The sequence below is a fragment of the Vulpes lagopus genome, chromosome 2 (genome assembly GCF_018345385.1).
Source record: "Vulpes lagopus strain Blue_001 chromosome 2, ASM1834538v1, whole genome shotgun sequence".
NCBI lineage: Eukaryota > Metazoa > Chordata > Mammalia > Carnivora > Canidae > Vulpes > Vulpes lagopus.
The window spans coordinates 161,200,946-161,225,883 of NC_054825.1; the positions used below are offsets into that span (position 1 = coordinate 161,200,946).

The 24,938-nt window shown below is 43.1% G+C and overlaps 1 protein-coding gene across 2 annotated transcripts in view; it reads right to left on the minus strand.

Annotated features, from left to right (window-relative positions):
• LOC121484460 (zinc finger protein 677-like) overlaps window positions 1-19,647 on the minus strand; it is a 34,646-nt gene extending 14,999 nt beyond the window's left edge. Inside the window, exons 1-5 of one of the 2 annotated variants that reach the window (XM_041743763.1) lie at window positions 19,196-19,647; window positions 13,741-13,831; window positions 12,261-12,387; window positions 7,109-8,628; window positions 6,945-7,044 (exon numbers count right to left, since the gene is read on the minus strand). In XM_041743763.1, the coding sequence (XP_041599697.1) occupies window positions 6,945-7,044; window positions 7,109-8,628; window positions 12,261-12,387; window positions 13,741-13,755 (1,762 nt within the window). In that variant the 5' untranslated portion in view covers window positions 13,756-13,831; window positions 19,196-19,647. Of the gene's footprint in view, window positions 1-870; window positions 1,032-6,944; window positions 7,045-7,108; window positions 8,629-12,260; window positions 12,388-13,740; window positions 13,832-19,195 lie in introns of those variants that run through there. The other variant, XM_041743762.1, reaches the window with a different exon arrangement.
• Window positions 19,648-24,938: the final 5,291 nt, after the last annotated feature.

Below are 24,938 nucleotides of genomic sequence, written 5' to 3' on the forward strand. Positions count from 1 at the left end.
CCCCCCCCCCCCCCCCCCCGGTGTCCCTCTGCTCTCCCCGGCCCCTCCCCTCTTTCCTCTTACACCTCCCCCCCAGCTCCGACCCACTGGCTCCCCGTCTGGCTAAGCTCTCGCACTGCCGCCGCTTTCTGTCCCCGCATCGCCTGCCCACAGCTTTTTCCTCCTTCCCACCGTGCGTGGGAAGTTCCTCGCCCTTGTTGCCCCCCTTCTGTTCGCCACGGACCCCTCCTAGGGGGTCCCCTTCTTCTGGAGCGCCTCCCTTTCCTCCACATTTCGCGGCGACGTTCCCGAGTTCCTGTCTTCCGCCCTTAGGGCCTCGTCGCCAGTCCCTCCCGCATCCTCCAGCTTGCCGTATCCTTACGGACCCTCTCTCTGATCGCTCTCCTCTCTCCCTCTCTTTCTCCCGCTCCTCCTCTCCCTCGTCGGCCGCTGTCCTGGCCTCCCTCCCGCAGCCACGGCTTCCACGAGGCCCCCAATCCCCGCCTGGGGGAGGGGACCCGCTCCGTGACTCCCCGCCGCCTCCCGGACCTAAGTCCCTCCTGAGAGCCCGCCCCGAAGACAGGGCCCTTCCCGGGCACCGGTCCTCTCTCCACCGGCGGGGCTGCCCCGCGGAGACCTCAGGAGGCTGGGGGTCTGCGCAACCCCAGGGCCAGGGGCAGCCGCCGGGCCGGGCTGCGGGCGAGGCGCACGCGCCCCTCTCCCTGTTCTCAGGCGGCGCGAGGGGCAGGGCGCCGGGGACTGCGTGGGCCCGAGGCTCGGAAGACCCCAGGCGGGGATGGCCTCTGAACCAGCGGAACCAAAACCAGCCGGACCTCCGGGGCCGCAGCGCCGCCCGCAGGGATCCGCGTCTCTCGGCGACGCGGGACTTACCGCGGTGGAGGCGCAGGTGAGGGGACGCTAACGTGCGTGGAGAACCCAGGCCCCAGTGCCGTAGTCCTGGAGACTGAGACTGTGACGCAGAAGAGAGAAAGTTGAAAAAAAACCCATCTGAATCCTATTTGACCTTCGCTCCCGTGCAGCTACATCCGGGTTGTCGGAAAACTGCGCGTGCGCGCGGTTGGAACGACGGAACTGGAGAAGGGCCTGTGGGTAGTGCTTCCGGTAACGGCGCTGGCGAACGGTGGCGTGACTCAGAATCGTGAGGCCTATGGCCCGGATTAGGGCGGAGTCTAGCGGAGCGCTTCCTGCTGCGTGGGGAAGCAAGTAGCGTTCCGGCCTCGCCGTGGAATTCGGCCGGCAGGATGGGGCGGAACTCCTGGAAGCGAAGGAAACCGTAAGGTTTGGAGTCAGTAAGACCGCAGGGAGGAGCCGGGCGGAAGTTGGGGGTAGAGCTTCCAGCACTGGGGAGCCGGAAGGGTATCTGTGGGCCATCCGGTGTTAGGCCAATACCGCTTGTCCCGGCCAGGGTTGGGCATGCACGGATTGTTGCCAGCGTTCAGCGAGCCCCAGCGACCCCAGGCTAGAACGGGGTCTGGATGGGGCATGGTTTCCTCGCCCCCAAGTACATGTCTTTGGAATTTCTGTCCCTTCCAGTTTCTGTCAGGTCTAGTGTAGGGGAATGCTGCCTGCCCTTTTAAGTTGATGTCTTCAACGGTTTGAGATAAAGGTTGGCGTTGTGTAAGCCTCTTGTGAAAGCTGAGGTGGTTACGTTTTATCAAAGTGAACGTGGCCTCTCTCAAGAACTGTTTTGACAAAAGTTTTGGATGTGGAAAAAAAAGAACCCTCCTGCACTGTGGGAATATACATTGGTACAGGCTCTGTGGAAGACGGTATGGAGGTTTCTCAAATAAAAGTAGAACTACCTTCCTACCAGTGGGGGAGCTACGCGGTATTTTCCCAAAGAATGCAAAAATGCTAATTTAAAAGGATATATGCACTCCTGTGTTTATTGTAGCATTATTTATACAGTCAAATTATGGAGAAATGTCAATTAATAGAGGAATGGATAAGATGTGGTATATATACATACACAATGAAGTATTACTCAGCCATAAAATAGAGTGAAATCTTGCATGTCTATCAACAATGATCGTGCTACGGGATATCATGCGGAACAAAATACATCAGAGAAAGATAAATACCGTACGATTCAACCAACAAAATAAATGAAGAAAGGAAAAACAGAGATAAAAAAAAATTCTTTGAACTACAAGGTACACACTAAGAGATGCCAGAGAGGAGGTCGTTGGCGGTGATGGAAGAAATAGATGATGGAGATTAAGAGCACAGTTATGATGACCACTGAGTTATGTACACAATTGAATCATTGTAAGTGTACCTCAAGTGGTATCACATTGAATGTTAACTATGTTAGTATTAAAATAAAAAAACTAGGGGTGCCACGGTGGCTCGATTAAGTGTAGCTCAGGTTGTGTGATCCTGGAGTCCTGGGATTGAGCTCCATGTTAGGCTCCCTGCTTAGTGGGGAGTTTCCTTCTCCCTCTGCCATCCCTCCCCCACTCAAGTGCGCACACACTCTATCTCAAATACATAAAAAATAAAAACACTTAATGCAAATAAACTTCATTAATTGATAGACATGTGCATCCTCAATAGGCGATAAGTACTTCATGATCTGGGACAAGGTCCTCTTTGGGGAGTGATGTGGGTCCATGCCTGAATCCAGGAATGTCTTCCGAATTAAAATGTGAACAATTTAAGAAAGGAGCGAACCTGTCTTTGCAAGGGAATAAAAACTGAAATGTGAAATGCAATACTCTACTAATGTGAAATATGCCATTATTGAGCAACATTTTTCAGAATATCATTTTCATTTCTATCCCCATTCACCAAGTGCTCAATCCTGTGTTCTTTCTAGAGCCAATTTTAGGCACAAGATCTAGGGTGTGGGAGATGGGGGTTTAGATTTGATATTTAGGTCACCAATTGCTGCTTTAAAAAATTTATTATTTTTAAGTTTTATTTTATTCATATGAGAGAGAGAGACACAGAGAGGCGTAGAGACACAAGCAGAGGGAGAAAAGCAGTCTCCATGCAAGAAGCCCGACGCAGGACTTGATCCGGGGACTCCAGGATCACGCCCTTGGCCGAAGGCAGGCATTCAACCGCTGAGCCACCCAGGCTTCCCTTAATTTTTTTTTTTTTTTTTTAAATAGGGCCAACCCTGGTGGCTCAGCGGTTTAGCGCCACCTTCGGTCCAGGGGGTGATCCTAGCGATCCTGGATCGAGTTCCATGTCGGGCTCCCTGCTTGGAGCCTGTTTCCCCCTCTGCCTGTGTCTCTGCCTCTCCTCTTTTTGTCTCTCATGAGTAAATAAATAAAAAAAATCTTTAAATTAAAAAAAATATATATATACCTAAAGAGTTATTCTTTATCAGTGTATTCCACACCTGAGGTGTCTGATAACTTGAAGTAAACCTTTGTGACATCATAATTCATTTCTCAGTAATTTCTAAATATAATTGCAAATTCCATTTAGGTTTTTTTTTTTTTTTTTGCGATTTTTTATCTGTATTGAGAAAGTTAAGACTTGGGTATGTAAAATTAAACCCCATTTCTGAGGGAAAAATGAAAACACATAATAGAAAAAGTAAATACTGTTTGGGCCATAGCAGAACCCAGAGAATACATTGTTTTAATTGACAAATTCTGGGTATTTCATAATTGACCTTTTGGTACAACATGACCTATTAAATTTACTTTTATCCAAAGTAATATATTTTCATAAAAGATTATATTTTGGCACTTTTGTTTCTCTAATTGTAAATGTTATGTCAGGTGTGCATTACAGTCCTCAAGTATATATTCTTTAGAAGACTTGAATTTGTCATTTAAATTTTGCAATATTTTAGGGCCATTAATAGGCATGTGAGTTTTCTTTATATGAACACTAAGGAAAGTGAAGCTTGAATATCAGTTTTCCAAATCTGATTTTTACCTTCAATAATCTTGAAGTCAATATCCGTGAGTTAATATCTACATATGTTTCTCTAAAACCCATGTGTTAAAGATGAATTCTACAATAAGAATTGATGATAAAGGCATTTTGGATAAAAAGACTTTTAATATGTAAATATGTAAGGTTTCACTTCTGTGTACATTATGTGTTTCATAAGTGATAGCCTCTGATGTTCATCATATTTGAATATATACTAAAGTTTGAGTATCATTACTCAGAAAATTAAGTTTTCATTTGAAAATTAATACTGTGGTGATCTCACAAGGATTGAATTTTGGATGAAAACTTTGCCACATATATTACATTATAAGATTTTGCTGAGGTATTTATTGATGTCTAATGTTTGACTAGGTTAAATACAGTGCCCCACTGTGTATAATCTTAAGATTTCCCCAGGATGAATTTCTGATTAGTGAAGAATCATCCTGTCTAAAGATTTTCCAAGTTCATTACTTTTAGGGTTTCTTTGTAATATGTAGAACTGTAGTTATCAACAAAGAAGGGATCAAAACTTTTCCACCTTTATGCAAATGTTGGCTTTGATACTAGGAAGCATTCTTTCAGGTTGTGACACTAAGAAACCATTTTGATAGATTTCTTTCTTTGATTACATTTACAATGTGTATCCTGTTTTAAATGTCTGTGAATAACCTAGATATAACTGGAAGAGAATCTCCTTCTATAAATCAAATCATTTCATGCATCTGTTTCCTGTACATTAAAAAAAGATACAGTGCTGTGGATAGATTTGAGGACCTTTAGAGGGTAATTATACAGATTATGCTGTATTACATAATACTGCCTACCAGCTATATTGGCATGAAAGAAGTTTCACAGCATGGACTCCCATGATCACAAACAAATAAGTAACTTGTGGAATTTTCATCAAACTCTCAACAGTTGGGGAGAAGGCAATTATACTTGAAAGTCATGGGTCCATTTTGTTTATGGGGAATTTTCCTGTTTGTAAAATTTATTTTATCCTGCATTGTAAAGCTTTCCATCATGTTACATTCCCTATGGATTCTATCTCTCATGACAACTCCAGGCTGTAGTACAGTCATGTTGCTGCATCAGCCATGTGTGGAAAAGGGATACAGGAAAAATTAATCAGGTTTGACTAAGAAATAGCAGCTACCATGTTACCTTTCTCCCCCCTCAGGCAAACCCTTCAGGAAAGGACAATTAACACAACATAATAATCTGTGCTACAAGGACAGTTAATGTCTTTATTCCTCACAAATCTGAGGGTGTAAACTACTACTTCCATTCTAAAGTGGACTAAGGTACAGTATTGATTTGAGTAACTTCACATCCTGTTTAGTAGCAGACTGGGAACTTAAACCTACTGGAGGTGGGAACAAATCATACCATGTTTTCAACACAATATATGGAAAAAGGTGGTTGATGGTGTTCTTCCTATAATCTAGATCTACATTTAGGTGTTTTCATAAGCTGTCCTTGTTTTTTTTTCAAAGATTTTATTTATTCATTCATGAGAGACACACAGAGAAAGAGAGGCAGAGACACAGGCAGAGGGAGAAGCAGGCTCCATGCAGGGAGCCTGATGTGGGACTTGATCCTGGGTCTCCAGGATCAGGCCCTGGGCTGAAGGCAGCACTAAACCGCTGAGCCACCCGGGCTGCCCAGCTGTCCTTGTTTAGATTCGGGTATGCTATTTATAATTTTGTCTGTGTCCAAGTCCCATTTATGTGTAGAGATTTATTCTATATGGCAATACCAGTTATGCATAAAGCTTCTGAGTTTTTTCTTTTTTTAACGATTTATTTATTTAGAGGGAGAAAGAGACTGAAGAAGGGAGGGGCAGTGGGATAGGGAGAAAGAGCCTTAGGCAGACCCCACACTGAGTGTAGAGCCAGATGCAGGGCTTAATCTCACAACCCTGAGATTATAACTTGAGCTAAAAGCAAGAGTTGGACATTTAAGTGACTGCCTCACCCAGGTGCCCCAGCTTCTGAGATCTTAATAAACTGCAGAAACTCTGGTTGCCACATAGTACAATAGTAACATGTCCTCATGACGAAGCTGGACTTAATAACTATAAGATCTGCTTGATATTAGTACAGTAACAGAGTGCATTCTTTTTATTCCAGAAACAAAACAGAGTGGCACCTGTCACCACAGCATTGAAATATTATTTTATGATGCCCTGATGTATGGTAGATAAGACACAATATGAAACTGTAGCAAGGCAGCAGGCTACAAGGTTAAGGATCAAAAATTAACTGCCTTCCTAGATACCAAGATACTTAATGTTTAAGTGAATTGACGATTAAAAATAAAGTACCATTTACATTAGGACCAAAACAAAAGGTACAAGCACAGACACTCATGAAGACATAACATCATTAACAGATTTTCAAGGCCAAAGTCCATAATAAAGTAATCTCATCAAGAAATCTGAAAGACTGGGACGCCTGGGTGGCTCAGCAATTGAGCATCTACCTTTGGCTCAGGGCATGATCCTGGAGTGCCGGGATCAAGTCCCCCATCAGGCTCCCTGCATGGAGCCTGCTTCTTCCTCTGCCTATGTCTCTGCCTCTGTCTCAATAAGTAAAATCTTAAAAAAGATATGTAAAAGACTAAAAAAAATATATAAAAAGATTAATAAAAAGATCATATAAACTGAAGATTAGTGGGTCATTCTACAGATATTGCTGCTCCTTTGACACCCATCACCCATCATTCTAAAACATTTTGACTTTTGATTTTACTGTAGAGTGTAACATTTGATTTGATTAATCTTCAAGTAAACTTAGTTCATACTGCTAGAATTCTCTGATGCATAGTATATTGTGAAACCTGCTTAAGCAAGATACCCAGCATTTTATTTGTAAGGTTTTCTCCAACATGAAATCTTTGGTGAATATTGAGGCTAGGCCATGGCATGAAAGCTGTGCTACATTCTTTGATGAGGTTTCTTTTCAGTATGATTTCCCTTATGATTCCAAAGGTGAGACTATTTAGTAAAAGCCTTACCACACACATTACATCTATGTCTTCACTGTATGTATGTATATTCTGGTATCTGCTCAGGCTTGAACAGTGGTTAAAGGATTTGCAACGTTCACGACATTTAAAAGTTTTCTCTCTGGTATGAATTCTCTGATTCCCAAGGTGTAAACATTTAATAAAAGTCTTACTACACACTTTATACTTGTATTTTTACTCTATGTGTATTATGGTGTTTGTTGATGCTTGAGTAGTGTTTAAAGGCTTTACCACATTCTTTACATTTATAAGGTTTCTCCCCAGTATGAATTCTTTGGTGAACAGTAAGGCTTGCATTCTGACTAAAGGCCTTTTCACAAACATTACATTTATAGGGTTTCTCTCCATCATGAACTCTCTTATGTTGAGTAAGATTGGAACTCCTGATAAAGGCCTTGCCACACACATTACATTTGTAAGGTTTCTCTCCAGTATGAATTCTCTCATGACTCCAAAGGTATGACCGTGTGGTAAAATCCTTACCACAGTGATTACACTTGTAAGGTTTCTCTCCGGAATGGATTCTCTTATGTTGAGCAAGATTTGAACCGCTAGAAAAGGCTTTGCCACACTCACTACATTTGTAAGGCTTCTCTCCTGTATGAATTCGCTCATGACCCCAAAGCTGTGAAGGTATCATAAAATTCTTACCACATACATTACATGTAAATGGTTTCTCTCCAGTATGAATTCTCTTATGAATACAAAGGTGTGAACGTGTGGCAAAATCCTTACCACACTGAATGCATTTGTAAGGTTTTTGTCCAGAATGGAAGTTCTTATGTTGAGCAAGATATGAACCATCAGAAAAGGCTTTGCCACACTCATTGCATTTGTAAGGCTTCTTTCCAGTATGCATTCGCTCATGACCCCAGAGATGTGACTGTGTGGTGAAATCCTTACCACACACATTACATTTATATGGTTTTACTCCAGTATGGATTCTCATGAGATTTGAGAACCTCTTAAAGGCTTTGCCACGCTCATTACCTTTATAAGGTTTCGGCTCAGAATGAATTCTTTGATGATTAGCTAAGGTTGAGCAATGGCTAAAAGTCTCCCCACACTCACTACATTTATAAGGTTTTTCTCTTTTGGGTGTTTTCTGTTGTTGTGTCTGTAATGAAGGATGCATAAGAACCTTCTCATATTTATTTAAAATGTTGGTTTTGACACTAGAAGGAATTCTTTGAAGTGGTGAAACTGAGGACATTTTGGTAGACTTCTCAACTTGATTATTTTCATAAACTTCCTCATGGGTTTGAAATCTCTGCAGTTGAGCCATATGTGAATGAGAGCTTAATCCAAGCCTATTGTCCAAAGGGTTTCTGTACTTGCTTCCTGAATAGCCCAGCTTGTTTTTTAGTGCCTTACTCACCATACAATGTTTGTAACATTGAGATGTACTTCTTCCTATGGAAACATTGTGTTTTACAGGAAAATCATTATAGAATTTATTATGTTCTTGATGTTCTCTATAGATGAGATTTTTGTAATGGGTTGCAGTGTCTTCTTCATATTTTTTTTCTTCAGATAACCACTGAGTCCCAAATTTGTTCACATCTTGGACTTTTCTCAAGTCAAAATCATCAAACTGATGACTTAAGTGTCTTTCCAAAATTAAAGTTTGGAGTAATTCTCCATTATTTAGGTCATCTTTTGGTGGTAATTCTTTTCTCACACATATAGTAGGGATATCTGTAAGATATAAAAAATCATAAATTCCTATTAATCAAAGTTTGAAAATGGACATTTTATAATAAAAAGTATTACACCAAAAATAAAACTCATAATTACAGAGTTATTACATTTGTCAACCATGGTGTATGCAAATGATCAGAAATGCAAAGGATGTAAGATTTCTCAGTAAAGAAAGGCTGATTACAGGTAGTTCATATTATTTTCAAGGAAGCCTATTTATAATGCTCTGTGATCAAAACTTATGATAGCCCTGAACACTTAGGAATTTTCTACAGGTACTTCAAAGACCATAGCAACCCTACAGGAGGCATAAAGCTGGCTCATATTTATTTTTTTAAAAGATTTTATTTATTTATTCACAAGAGAGGGAGAGACATAGACAGAGGGAGGAGAAGCAGGCTCCTTGCAGGGAGCCCGACACAGGACTCGATCCTAGGTCTCCAGGATCACACCTCAAGCCAAAGACAGATGCTTAACTGCTGAGCCACCCAGGTGTCCCAAGGCAGCTCATATTTAAAAGAAACATATATACAGTAAAACAAAGCTTTAAGAATAACAAAATATTCTTCTGATACTAGCTATAAAACTACATCCAGGGATCCCTGGGTGGCGCAGCGGTTTAGCGCCTGCCTTTGGCCCAGGGCACGATCCTGGAGACCCGGGATTGAATCCCACATCGGGTTCCTGGTGCATGGAGCCTGCTTCTCCCTCTGCCTGTGTCTCTGCCTCTCTCTCTCTCTCTGTGTGACTATCATAAAAAAACAAAAACAAAAACAAAAAAAAACTACATCCATGCAGAATAGGCATACTGCAGTGTTAATATTCAGAGTCATGTGCTTATATTCCATAATATATGCTATAATTATCTATTAATCATGAAAAAATAAACATTTTAGTAACCCTAGACAAATATAGCAATTATTAAGGAATGTGTATATTTGTAAGAAATATATATAAATGTTAGAATTTTAAAAATTAGCCTATAATAAAAAAAGAAAGGTTGTATTTCAGAAGACACATACAATATCATAACTGGAAAATATGTTGAAATCACCCATTTTGAAATAGAAGTTCTAATAAATATGTAATATTACAAAGATTAACGATGGGGCTCTGTGACATGGAAATGGCAAAGAAGGGAACTCCAAATGTACCTCCTCTACAAAGGCAGAAGTGAACTACCAAAACATTTCAGAATCAACTTTATAAGAACTCTGGAAATTAATTACAGGATTCCAGCAATATGGCACACTCTTTTTTTTAGAGATTTTATTTATTTGAGAGATAGCATGAGCAGGGCAGGGGCAGAGGGAAGCAGTCTCCCTGCTGAGCAGGAAGCCCAATGTAGGGATAAATCCTGAGACCCTGGGATCACGACCTGAGCCAAGGCAGATGCTCAACCATGGAGCCATGCAGGTGTCCAAATAAAATCTTAAAAAAAAAAATTATGCATGAGTTTCCTTGTATTTCTGAGGTGACCACAGTCACTTCATAACAAAAGCACAGTCTCAAGATAGCCAATATGCTCAATTTTATATATCCAAATTCATTCAAATGAGAAATGTATTTGTCAATAAGCAGGTATTAACTCAAACAAAACAAATGTAGGAAGGATAACTATGATTATATTTTCACCAAATTCCAGAGGTTATATAGATTTTTGGATAAAGCCTGCTCCTTCATACCCCTTAGCACTCAGGAAGGACATCTCGTAAAATATATGAAACATTCATTCTCTAACCAAACAGCCCCACAAATTACAAGTATCAAAGAAAGAACTCTGGTGAATATCATCAAAAGTACATAATAAATGATTAAGTACATAAATAACTTCATTTGTAATACATGGAAATCTGCGGATCAAAGTAACAGCATTTGCTATATGAACTACAGAAATGGATTAGAGTTCAATAAGGTAAGCAATGTGAACTCAAATTCCCTCAACACAGTAAATCAACATCTTATTTGTTGAAGAAAGAACAGCAGCATACATACAGAATGAACACTGTTGCATAAACAATAGTTTGGTCAGGAGTCTTTTAGATGGGGTTATGAAGGCTGACAATTTTCTCCCTAGAATAAATTCCTGTACTTGTTCACACCAAATCAAGGGGGATGATCCTTACTGTACTCTATCAACACTGCCACAATGCCCTTGAGACACACTTCCATGACACCAAAAGCCAGGACAACTGGAGCCATAAGCTAGACTCTCAGGCTGCACTCAATTTCAGCATCTGGAATACTCTCTACTCAGGTGCTTCAGAGCCCACGTCTCTACTTAACAGGATGATGCTGTGACACCTAAATGTAAGTTTTCTCCATCCAGAATGTTCTTTGATCCAGTAAAACTCCTCATGGGAGACTTCGCCACAACCTGTCTAGCACTGAAAAGCTGGATTATCCTAGCAGAAAACACAAGGATAAAATTTCAGACACTGAGGAACTGTGGTTCAGAACCAAGAAAACTTCAGAGGCAAAACCATCTAAACTTAGAGGAGACAAATCAGGAAAAAACCAAGGTTTTTCCCACATTCACAGACTAAAAAGGAGCTGCAAGAGGAAGACAAAAACGAAAGTAAAGTAAGGGGGTCTGATTTTTGTGGGATGTTCAAAGAGGATCTCGGGGCTGACTACAGAGTTCAGACTGAGGGCCTGAAGCTTGAGGTACAGTCCCCACGAAAGACTGGGAATCAAAGGTTTTCCCCAACCCACTATCATATACATAGAAGAGAGTGAAGGAAGGGGAGAACAAGTTACTTTGAGAGTCCATGAAAAATCAACTCTCCTAACCATTGCTCTCATCTGGGGAGAATATCCCAAATGACAATTCAGGAAGACAGTTCCTCTCTGAAATCTGACCCTAACTTCTATTACATCTTTGACACCTTCCCACCCATCTGGGTTTTGTTGCTAGTTTATTGTTTGTTTCTTTGTTTTTTAAGATTTTACTTACTTATTCATGAGAGACACAGAGAGAGGCAGAGACATAGGCAGAGAGAGAAGCAGGGTCCCTGTGGGGAGCTCGATGAACTCTATCCCAGGATCCTGGGATCGTGGCTGGAGCCAAAGGCCATCACTCAACCACAGAGCCACCCAGGTGCCCCTGGTTGCTAGTTTCTCCCCACTCTTGAGGTACCAGAGCTCTCCCCTGCTCCACAATCAAGTTCATATTCAGCTCAGAAAAAGATTCCTGCTGACATGGAAACTGGTAGATGATGTCCTGGGGTTTTCCCAGCCCTTTGTCAGCTGAGACTAAGGACTTCAATTACAGATGGTATAGAATAGAATTACACAAATTTGTTCAGTGACACTCTTCCTCCAGATGCTTAAATGTTTGACGTACACAGACATCTAGCTCTCTTCCCAGAACTACTGAAATCAAAATTACAGGAGTAAAACCAGGCAAGCTGGTATTTTAAAGTTTTGACATAAGGTCTTGTTCCTCCTCAACCTCTAGCACCACCAATTTGCGTGATTATCTGGGTTTAAAATCCAGGAACCACATCGTGAAGCTTTTCATTTCTGAATCAGCAGGGCTTCAATATGAGTCAAACAAGGCAAGGGCTCCCAAGAAACTTTCAAGAGAAACACAAAGATAAACTAGGGAAGTTTGAAACTAATCTCACCCAAGGAGACCAGGTTCCTGTAGTTCTCCAACATCACATCCCTGTACAGGGCTCTTTGGGCAGGGGCCAGGCACTCCCACTCCTCCTGAGAGAATTCTATGACCACATCCTTGAATGTCAATAGTTCCTGAAATGAAAGCACGTTTCACCAAGGGGCCATCAGGAGAGTACTTATTTCATAAAAATGAGAGGAGGACAGAGTAGCCAGATAAATACATAAAAGATCATTTGCACAAGTCATATATTCCCAATGTTGGCTTCTTACTTACACTTTCCCAATAGCAAATTTCCATCAGCTAAACTACTTAGTTTTATAATATTGTGCCAGATAAAATACACGAAAGAAAAACTTCAACAAACGGTAAACTATGTGTAAGTTCTAGATAGTATCTTGTAAATACCATATGAGAGCTAATTTCTACACAAGCTAGAGCATGAGTAGTGTCTTCAGGGATGACCAAGTACACAGTAGCATCAATGAAAGGTGAAAACTGGAAAAATGGGAAGCTGATGATAACAGAACGACCAGAAGTTTTGACACTCCCCATATAATAAGCATTACTTTAATACTTTACAAATGTTAACTTGTATAAGATATAGCATCCAGTTAAATGAGTATTTGTTCCCATTTTACACAGGACCCAAATCTGTCACACACACTCCAAGGAATTTGCTTCTGGTCAAATAGGTAATAAATTGCAGACCCTGCTCCTGAACCAAGGGGTCGGGCTTTAGGATGGAACCCACACCATCACACGGTGAAGTAAGAAACACAACAGTAAAAGTCTGTTGAAAAAGAGGGCTTGCTAATGGAGAAAACCTGAAACAAGTCCAAGGCTGAAACACAAACCTGGATGAAAGGTCAATATACATACATGCACACACACATGCATAAACACACTATTTTTACTGCTATTAACTTTCTAATGGGTGCTATAGAAAATATTTAAAGCCATGAAACATATCTCAGACATACTATCAAGATAAAATAAAGGTTATCTATGAGATGATGACATCTTTTTTACATACTACAGGCTCTGGCCCATAAACACTTTTGCACACAGGAACAAACACACACTGAAAATAACTGAGATCAAAGCTGTAGTCTCTAGATGACACCTATTTTTAGAATATCTCTTTGTTATCCTTTTTTATCCAAGTTCATTTGAGTATTTCTGGTACAATAAACGTGCATAAATTGTATTAAACGTAAAGAACACTGTCAGTGTTACTCTATTTAGCCTGCTTACACAAATAACCCTGTGAAAAAATTTTTTGGAATAACATTTCACTTCTACCTCCATTGAATAAATGTACGGAAGTGTATGAGCTGGAATGCGCATGCAGAGAGCTGCTGAAGAAAGGCTCTGGGGTGAATGTGAGCAAATATATCAGGAGAGACACTTGAGAGGGAAAAGAGCTAGTCCAAGTGGAGGTGAGGGCGCAGAGGACAGAACAAGGAACTGAGCTAGGACTTTACCTGAGAAAGAGTCATTCCTGATTCTTAGGCTTTCCTCCTCTGCCTCCTCTGGGCTTCTCTTCCAGGCGAGATGGGCCTTGAGACAACAATCCTGAGTGTCAAATATACACTGTTTAGCGCTTAGAGTCAACGTACACGTTTCTGTGCCACAACCACACACACAGGAAGATTTCCCCACGTGGTAGTCAATCCTCTGCTGCCCACTGCCACAGGAGGGATGCAGGGACAGTAAACTGCTACACAGAGACCAGCAAGTGAGCATTCTGGCCTCTTAATGCAGAACTCACTTCCCTCCTGGTGAAGCACACACCTGAGCTGCAGCAGTGGGGATCTAGGCACCCTCCCTTTAAAGTCCCAGACCCACCCTGCTAACCCCCCATACAGAGGACGAGGACACACAGCACTTTCTACCTCTCTCTAGATCAGGGGCTGCTTTCAGTCCTCATTAATGGAGGAGCCAGAGCCCTGGGGCTTGATGCTGGATACAGAGGCTGGCCTCTGTTGCTCCCAAACACAAGAAGAGAAATCTCTGTGGACTGGGCATAGGAAGATTATGCAAAATGCCTCAGCAATGCAATGGCAAGTCAGGGTGGAGCACCACTCTGAGGAAACCAGCCCACCACCCCACCCACCGTGGCTCTGCTACCTCCTAGGGCCCTGTCCCCTGTATCCAGATGGTGCAAGAGGAAGGAGCAGAGAGACTCATGCTGAACTCATGGAATCTGACTCAGATTACAGGCCAGAGCATGGAGTGGGGATGAGGCTGGAATGGGACATGGCAGTGTGCGAGATGGCCTCACTAGAAGGTGATATAACAAAGACCTGGAGAGGAAGTTCACCACGTACATTCGAGGAATTTGAGAATTCTACACAGAGGGACCACCTTAGGAAAGCCCTAGGAGGGAGTCCTGACCCTGACCCCAGGAACAGCAAAGATATCTGTGGGCCTCAATCCCAGTGAGGGAGGAGACCAGCATGGGATCAAGTCACAGAAGTAGATCAGGAATGTCCAGCCGTGGTCTCCTGACACTGTTCTCCTCCACCCCAGGTGAATCTTGGATGCCGTGTACTCTTTCACCGATATTGCCTTTTTTTCCCCCTCACTATGTATTACAAAAAAATGTAATGTGCTAATGTATTTTGAAAGCCTGCCAAGATGGTCACCAAAGCCCAGGAACATGGCACTACTCTGAACTGGGAGGTGGAGGACCACAGGGAACACAAGTGGAACACCTCTAGGAAACAGGAGGTCATGTTTGGACACTGTAAGTGGAGATGTCCCAATAGAAATGTCAGAGACACAGTTAGACAACACAATCTGGCATTCAAGGCAGAGGTCTGAAATGGAATGTAAACCTGGGAGACCTCTTTAAAGTCCGGAGATAAGGGGATATCAAAAGTTCCTGGATGTACAGAAGAGGTCCATGACTATCCTACGGGGTGCTCTTCCCATCAGAGAACAGAGAGTTGAGGAAAAATCGGCAGAGGAAGTGATCAGCTGAGAAGTGAACAGAGTGGAGAGAAGAAGTTAAAACACACACAATTAAAAGATGACATCTGTCAATACTGGATGTCCTGAAAGTCAGGATAAAATATGTTTAAAATAAGGAGTGATTACTGTTCAACATGTTGCTAATCAGATAGATAAAGACAATGAGTTAGCCAGTTTTAGAAAACGTAAAAGCACCAGATCAGTTTCCTGTTCACAATTTCTTTGGGTAGGTACCCACAGGTGGATCTGGTGGATTATCTGAAAATTCTGTTTAATATTTTAAAGAAATCACTAACATTTTTTCAACAGGGAACACACCATTTATAGTCCTTGGAGTAGTGCACAATACTTTCAGTTTCATCCCATTCTCTCCAGTGCTTATCGTCTTTTGAACCGTATCCATTTTTTTTTAGCATAGGCCCACAAGGGGGCATAATTTGAGTTGCAGTCCCCTAATCATTAGGAACATTGAGCATGTCTACATGAGCTTACTGCCCATCCATCTGAAGAAATATCTTTTGTGGTCTTTTGCCTACCCCCCCCTTTTTTTTGCATTAATCTATTTTTCTTTTGTTGTCTTGCTTTCTGCTGTCATATCCAGGAGTCTGGATTTTTATACATGAGGGCGATGGGAAGCCAGTGGAGAGTTCAATGCCAGGGTTTGACAAGACCTGACTTCAGATTTACTCTGTAAATTTATCCTCTGGCTCTGAGCCTAGGCCTTGCCTCTTTCCTCACAGTATTTTTCATTGTTGTTGGGTTAGGACCAACTTAATCTTCTAATCACAACTGTAACCATCCTGCAGAAAAATACCGCACAGACACACATGCAAAATTTCAGTTGCTTTAGGGATCATGGTCATTCAGATTTCCTGCTCTTGTCCTTCATCTCCATGCTGCAGCTGGGTTCACCGAGCCCTAGGAGGAAACCTTTTCACAAGTTACCTTGAGAACACCTGAGTTCAGTGGGAACCACACGTAACTGAATTTTGGAAGGGTGGCCTAAATGAGGCATGGGGCACTTTGCCTTTATCCTTATCATCTCATGTCTTTTTCAAAAAGTCCATGTCTCAGTAGGTACAGCATGGGACTCGAACTCCGGATCCAGAGAGCAAGCCCCATGTTGGGGTGGAGCTCACTTAAATAAATTGGTAAATAAATATAAATAAAGGGCAGCCCAGTGGCACAGCGGTTTGGCGCCTCCTGCAGCCTGTGGTGTGACCATGGAGACCCGGGATCCAGTCCCACATTGGGCTTCCTGCATGGAGCCTGCTTCTCCCTCTGCCTGTGTCTCTGCCTTTCTCTCTCTCTCTCTGAGTAAATAAATAAATCTTAAAAATAAATAAATAAATAAAGTGCACTCCCTAAAACACACACACACACACACACACACACACCCAAAATCCCAAAACATTAAAAAATGAAAAATTCCAGAATCATCTAAAATATGCCTGAGCAAAAGAAACTTCTTTCATGGTCTTAATCAATGGGGAAATATTTTAACATGATAATTCAAAAAATGATAAATCAGAGATTTAGTACTGAATACTGTGAAAGTGGATCAGCTACAGAAACAAACTCTGAGCCTATTACTTCACCATGAATAGATCAGTTCTACTGGAACAAAGTTCATAGTCCATCCAGCCCACCTTCATACAACGTTCATACAACGGACCTGTGGGACCTGAAGGGAACATCTATTTTGGAGCTGACATCTTACTAATTAGACCAATCACATCAAGGAAGGAGAGATGCTGTCGAAGATTACACTAACTTACTAAGCTAGGTTCTGATTATTTAGATCATGGACACCCTTACCAGATACACACTGCAATAGTTCAAAATCATTTACTAGGGATCCCTGGGTGGTGCAGCCTGCTCCTCCCTTTGCCTGTGTCTCTGCCTCTCTCTCTCTCTGTGTGACTATCATAAATAAATTAAAAATTAAAAAACAAAAACCAAAATCATTTACTAACCACAAAGGAATATTCCAACATATGGTAACAAGTAGAAAGAACGCAGGGCTTCTCACTTGAAGTACATAAAAATATTTTTTAAAAACCAGGTGGAAATTTTTTAAAAATCTAGTATCTTCTGGGGTCAAAGCTTTATTTTTATTTTATTTTATTATTATTATTATTTTTTTTTTGAGAGGGAGAAGGTGAGAGAGTATCCCAAGCAGACTCCACCCCCAGCACAGAGCCTTAGCTGGGGCTCTGACGACCCTGGGATCATGATCTGAGCTGGTATCAAGGGTGTCAAGAGTCAGATGCTTAACAGATTCAGCCACTGAGGCAACCCACGGGGGTCAAAGCTTTCACCATAATGCAACCACCTAATATTTAGAAAAGATTCACAAGATCTGGCTTAAGATGTCGCCAAAGCTTTTTGCAGAAGCTTGTAATGATTCTTTACAGAATAGATGTCCAATACACTTCAATTTGGTTTAAAAAACTAAATGTAAACGAAGTAGCAAGAAAAAGTAAATCCATTTAAAAGAAAAAGAAGCACTTTTAATGTTGCTTTAAAAAGCATCATGCACGGACTCATTCTGTAATTTGTAGTTCTAGGCCATCTTCCCATGCCATCCCAGGATAGGAGGGTGACCCATAAGACTAAGACAGTCTCCCTCCTCTCTCTGGCCAATTAAAGGTAGCAAATACAAGCTATCTTATAACGCTAATAATTATAAAGCACACGAGCCTTACAAGCAGTTCTGTAATTTTCTTTCTCCTCTGTTCAATTCAACCAAGCAAATTTAAAGTTGAATGCATTACATTATGGAGACACAAGTCCCTGCATCACAACTTAATCACCATGTCCCATTAGCCAGCACCCACCCAGCACCCACCCAGCACCCACCCAGAACCTGCTCTCTCTCTCCGAAGGATTTCTATTCATCTGCTCGGGTCTTTCTCTCTCCTGATTCTGGCCACTGGTTCTCCTTTTCTGTGATTCCCGTCTCCTCTCTTGCTTTCTCTCCTTTTCTCTCTTCCTTTCCCTACACCAACACTTTCTGGGGAACTCTGGAAATCCTTACTGTTGCTTCCAAGCGCTCCGACCGTTGGGATCTCTACATATTTCGGCCTCGCCCCCCCGCCCCCCCCCCCCCGGTGTCCCTCTGCTCTCCCCGGCCCCTCCCCTCTTTCCTCTTACACCTCCCCCCCAGCTCCGACCCACTGGCTCCCCGTCTGGCTAAGCTCTCGCACTGCCGCCGCTTTCTGTCCCCGCATCGCCTGCCCACAGCTTTTTCCTCCTTCCCACCGTGCGTGGGAAGTTCCTCGCCCTTGTTGCCCCCCTTCTGTTCGCCACGGACCCCTCCTAGGGGGTCCCCTTCTTCTGGAGCGCCTCCCTTTCCTCCACATTTCGCGGCGACGTTCCCGAGTTCCTGTCTTCCGCCCTTAGGGCCTCGTCGCCAGTCCCTCCCGCATCCTCCAGCTTGCCGTATCCTTACGGACCCTCTCTCTGATCGCTCTCCTCTCTCCCTCTCTTTCTCCCGCTCCTCCTCTCCCTCGTCGGCCGCTGTCCTGGCCTCCCTCCCGCAGCCACGGCTTCCACGAGGCCCCCAATCCCCGCCTGGGGGAGGGGACCCGCTCCGTGACTCCCCGCCGCCTCCCGGACCTAAGTCCCTCCTGAGAGCCCGCCCCGAAGACAGGGCCCTTCCCGGGCACCGGTCCTCTCTCCAGCGGCGGGGCTGCCCCGCGGAGACCTCAGGAGGCTGGGGGTCTGCGCAACCCCAGGGCCAGGGGCAGCCGCCGGGCCGGGCTGCGGGCGAGGCGCACGCGCCCCTCTCCCTGTTCTCAGGCGGCGCGAGGGGCAGGGCGCCGGGGACTGCGTGGGCCCGAGGCTCGGAAGACCCCAGGCGGGGATGGCCTCTGAACCAGCGGAACCAAAACCAGCCGGACCTCCGGGGCCGCAGCGCCGCCCGCAGGGATCCGCGTCTCTCGGCGACGCGGGACTTACCGCGGTGGAGGCGCAGGTGAGGGGACGCTAACGTGCGTGGAGAACCCAGGCCCCAGGGTTACAGGTTTGGGGACTGCGACGCTCAGGTATAAAAGAGAAAGTTAAAAACCCTCAGAGGCCGATTTGTCGCTCCCTCCAGTTAGCCGCTTCCGCGTCGGTGAAGAGCGGCGCCTGCGCGCCGAGGGGACAGCGGGTTAGGCGCAGGCCCGCGGGTGGTGCTTCTTCCTGCAGGGGTCGGAGTGCGAACGCCGCCCAGACCGCGAGGAGCACAGCGGGTGGGCGCGACTCGGGCGAGGCCTCAGGGTAGCGCTTCCGGCAACAGGAGGGACGCACTGGCTTCCCAGGCCTTGGCCCTGAACCGCGGACAGGTTGGGGCGGAAGTACGCACCAGCGCTTCCGGTAAGGAGAGAAAATCCGAAAGGACCCGCGCAGCCGAGGTGTGGGGGGGCGTGGCCAGGCGTAAATTGGGTGGAGAACTTTCGGTGCTGGTTGAGCGGGAAGGTTTGCCCCAGCTAGGATTTCCGGAGCGAGGCCAGGACCAATCAGCGGGGTGGACAGTGCCTGGCTTCCTCTGCCCCCCGCCCCCCCAGGAAATGTCTTTTTTTTGGGAATTTCTAACCCTTTCTGTTTCTTTTGCCTCCAGTGGGAGGAGACTGCTTCATGCCTATTTAAGTTCATGTTTGAACAGTTTGAGGTAAAGGGTGGAGTCGTGTGGGATATATTGTTGAAAGTTAACCTGGTTACCAGGGTGAAAGAGGCTTTCCTCAAAACTTGTGAGAACACTAAATAGCTTTTGGCAAGAATGTGGAGAAAAAGGAGCTCTCCTAAACTCTTTTTCCTAATGCAGACTGGTGCAGATACTGTAGAGGACATTGTGATTTTATTCCAAAAGTTGAAAATACAACTACCTTACTACCCAGTTATTGAACTATTGGGTATTTACCCAAGGGATTGGGAAACACTGAATTAAAAGTATATTTGCACCCATATGTTTATTGTAGCATTATTTATAATAACAAAATTATAGCAGCAATGAAGTGTCCATCATCTGATGAATGGATGAGAAGATGTGGAATGTATACAACGGAATGTTGATCATAAAATGGAGTGAAATCTTGGCCTTTGCAACACCATGGATAGAGTTAGATAGTATAATGCTAAGTGAAATAAGTCAGCCAGAGAAAGACAAATACCATATGATTTCACTCATATGTGGAGTTTAAAACCAAAAAAAGAAAAAAAGAAATGAATTAAAAAACAGACTTTTATCTACAGGGAAAAATTGGTGGCTACCAGCAAGAAGGTGGAGGTCAGGGATGGGAGAAATAGGTGATGGGGATTAAGACTAAACCCATCATGATTAATGTACAGAATTGTCAAATCACTATATTGTACACCTCAATATAACACTGAACTATCTTGGAATTAAAATTAAAAACTTAATTTAAAAAAAACCTCTTTTGATGAAGAGGTAGAGGTGGACTCTAGTTGGGACCAGGTCCTCCATGGGGAGTTATGTGAGACATGGCTGGATCCAGTAATATTTCCTGCTTTAGAATTTAAGCAATTTAAATAAGCATGGAATGCACGTGTCTATGCAATAGATGCAGACTGAAATGTGCAAAACTATACCAATGCAAAAATGTGTCATTATTTATTTATTTTTAAAGATTTTATTTATTATTTATTCATGATAGACATAGAGAGAGGCAGAGACACAGGCAGAGGGAGAAGCAGGCTCCATGCCGGGAGCCTGACGCGGGACCCGATCCCAGGACCCCAGGATCATGCCCTGGGCCAAAGGCAGGCGCTGAACCGCTGAGCTACCCAGGGATCCCATAATGTGGTATTATTTAATAACATTTTTCAGAACATAATTTCCATTTTTGTCCCCATTCACCATGTACTCGATCATGTATTCATTTCTATAGATGGTCATAGACATAAGACCTGGGGTGTGGGAGATGAGGGATAGATGTGATAATTTAGGTCACCAACCATTGCTTTAAAAAAGTTTTTTTTAGGTAAGCCCCGGTGGCTCAGTGGTTTAGCGTCGCCTTCAGCCCAGGGTGTGTTCCTGGAGACCCAGGATTGAGTCCCACCTCAGGCTTCCTGCATGGAACCTGCTTCTCTCTCTGCCTGCTTCTCCCCCTGCCTGTGTCTCTGCCTCTCTCTCTGTTTCTCGAATAAATAAATAAAATCTTTTTTAAAAAGTTTTTTTAAATATAGATCTAACTTGAGTTGTTCAATATAGTTGTGAACATATTCCACACTTGAGGTGACTGATAAAAATTACTTTCAGGTAAACCTTTGTGACACCATAATGCATTTCTAAATACAATTTCTAAACATAATTTCAAATTCACTTTATATTTATATATAAATATAAATATATGCAATATAGTGATTCAACAATTCCATTAATCACCTGTGTTCATCAAGACAAAAAGCACTCTTTAATCCCCATCACCTATGTAACCAGTCCCTTGCCCACCTCCCCTATGGTAAGCATCAGTCTGTTCTCTATAATTAAGAGTCTGTTTCCTGGTTTAACTCTCATTTTTTCCCTTTGCTCATTTGTTTCTTAAATTCCACATAAGTCAAATCGTATGATACTTGTCTTACTCTTTTTTCGTTTATCATTATACTCTACAGCTCTATCCATGTCATTGGAAATGGCAAGATCTCACTATTTTTTATGACTGAGTAATATTTCATTTTGTGTATATAGAGAAATCAATATATAATAAACATATATCTCACATATTGATTCATCAGTTCTCTCTCTCTCTCTCTTCAAGATTTTATTTATCTATTCATGAGAGACACAGAGAATGAAAGGCAGAGACATAGGCAGAGGGAGAAGCAGGCTCCAATGCAGGACTCGATCCTGGGTCTGTAGGATCACACCCTGAGCCAAAGGCAGATGCTCAACCGCTGAGCCACCCAGGAGTCCCCTGATTCATCAGTTCTCGATGGATACTTACACTGCTGCTTTATCTTGGCTGTTGTAAATAATGCTCCTATTATCATCTGGGTACATGTAGCCCTTTGAATTAGTTTTTTTAATATATTTTTAAAGATTTAATTTATTTATGTATTTATTCATGAGAGAGAGGCAGAGACAGAGGCAGCGAGAGAAGCAGGCTCCATGCAGGGAGCCCGATATGGGACTCGATCCTGGGACCGTGGGATCACACCCTGAGCTGAAGGCAGATGCTCAACCGCTGAGCCACCTGGGCATTCCAGTTTTTTTTTGTATTCTTAGGTAAATACCCAGTAGTGTGATTGCTGGATTATTGGGTATTTCTATTTTTAACTTGAAGAACCTCCATACTGTTTTCCACAGTGGCTGCATTAGATTGCATTCCCACCAACAGTGCACAAGGATTCTTTTTTCTCCAAATCCTCACCAACACCTATTGGGATAGAAGAGCACAGGTGGGGGTGGTCTCTGAAAGATTTAAAACCAAACTAACTGAGACCCACAGCTGCCAGCACCAGCAGCAGGGTTCTGTGTGTCTGTCCAGGACCCAGGACTTACCTCAGTGGGAGATGCAGGTGAGGGGACTCTAACATGCTTAGAGACTCCAGACTCCAGAGGTGTAGGACTGGGGACCCTGAGGTAGAGAACAGAAAGCTGAAAACCTTCAGAAGCCAATTTTCTCTTGGCTCCCTGCCAGCCACTTAGGCGTGGGTAAAAAAACTGCTTGTGTGGGCAGGTGGAATGATGGGACTGGGACAGGGACTGTGGAGAGCATTTTCGATAATGGGTGGGGTGCAAACAGTGGCCTGGCTGGAGGAGATCCACTGGTGGGCTGGGTTGGGGCAGAACCTGGGTAGAGCGCTTACCACAAAGATGGGAGATTGGCACTGGCCAGGCTGTGGCCCCACACTCCTGGGCGGGAGAGAGCAGTGCTTTGGAGGAATGCTTCTGATAATGGGAGAGAAACTGAAATGGCAGGTGGAACCAAAATGGCTGGAGGGCTGGGCCAGCACAGAACCTGGGTGGAGAGTTCCTCCAAGATGTCTTTCTCTGGCATTTCTAATTGTTTGAATTTGTATGTTCTGTGGACTGCTCCCTCCCCATTTTAAGTTTATGCTTTCAACAGTTTCTGTTAGAGCTTAGAGTTCTATGGCTACTTGTGTTGAATGTTTATCAAGGTGAAAATGGCTTTCCTCAAAAACAATTTCCATGACAAGAAACTGAAGGGCTGGCAAGGATGTGCAGAAGAAGGACCTCTGGTCAACTGTTGGTGGGGATACAAAGTGGTGTAGCCACCATGGAAAAACAGTATGGAGGTTGCTCAAAAATGTGAAAGTGTATCTACTTTATGACCCAGTAATTGCACTACTGGGTATTTACCCATGGAATATGAAAATACTAACTCAAAATGATACATTACTGCAATGTTGCTAGCAGCATTATTTACAATAGCCAAATTATGGAAAGCAGGTAAGTGGCCATTGGTAGGGGAATGGATAAAGAAGATGTGAAATATATATATATATGGAGTATTATATATAAAATGGAGTATTGTCATTCAGCCATGAAATCTTGCCATTTACAATGACATGGATAGAGCTAGAGAGTATGCAAGTGAAATAAACTAGTCAGAGAAAAACTACCATATGATTGCACTCATGAAATTTAAAAAAAAAAAACAAAAGAACAAAAGGGAGAAAAGACAAACTAAAAAATAGATGTCTTAAGTATAGAGAACTGGTGGCTACCAAAGGGGAAGTAGGTGGAGGATGAGAGAAATCGGTGATGGCAATTAATAGGAGTTCTGGGAAATACAAATTTGTGAAATCACTATATTGTACATCTGAAATATAACACTGAATGTTAACTATGTTATTATTAAAATTAAAAACTTAATTAAAAAATATAAATGGACACTTGTGGGCAGCCCTGGTGGCTCAGCGGACTGGCGCTGCCTTCAGCCCAGGGTGTGATCCTGGAGCCCTAGGATCGAGTCCCACGTCGGGCTCCCTACATGGAGCCTGCTTCTCCCTCTGCCTGTGTCTCTGCCTCTCTCTCTGTCTCTCATGAATAAATAAGTAAAATCTTAAAAAAAATAAATGGACACTTGTGCTGCTGTGATATGTTGGCTACTATGGAGAAGACAATGCTCTAGAAACATCAGGGTGCATCCTTCCCTCTGAACTAGTGTTTTTGTATTCTTTGGGTAAATACCCAGTAGTTCATTTGCTGGATCATAGGGTAATTCTATTTATTTATTTATTTATTTGTTTATCTATCTATCTATCTATCTATCTATCTATTCATTCATTTATTTGAGATACAGACAGAGAGACAGAGAGACAGAGAGATACAGATACAACTCCATGCAGGGAGCCTGACTTGGGACTTGATCCCAGGTCTCCAGGATCACGCCCTGGGCTGGAAGCGACGCTAAACCGCTGAGCCACCCAGGCTGCCCGGGTGATTCTATTTTTAACTTTTTGAGGAACCTTCATACTCTTTTCCACAGTGGTTGTACCAGTTTGCATTTTCACCAACAGTAGTACACAAGGGTTCCTTTTTCTCCAAGTCCTTGCCAACATTTCTTATTTCTTGTGTTGTCGATTTTAGCCATTTTCACTGGTCTGAGGCAATATCTCTTTGTAGTTTTGATTTGCTCTTCCCTGATGGTAAGTGATGATGAGTATCTTTTCATGTATCTCTTGGATATCTGGATCTCTTCTACCAAATTCACTTTACTTTTATCCAAAGTAA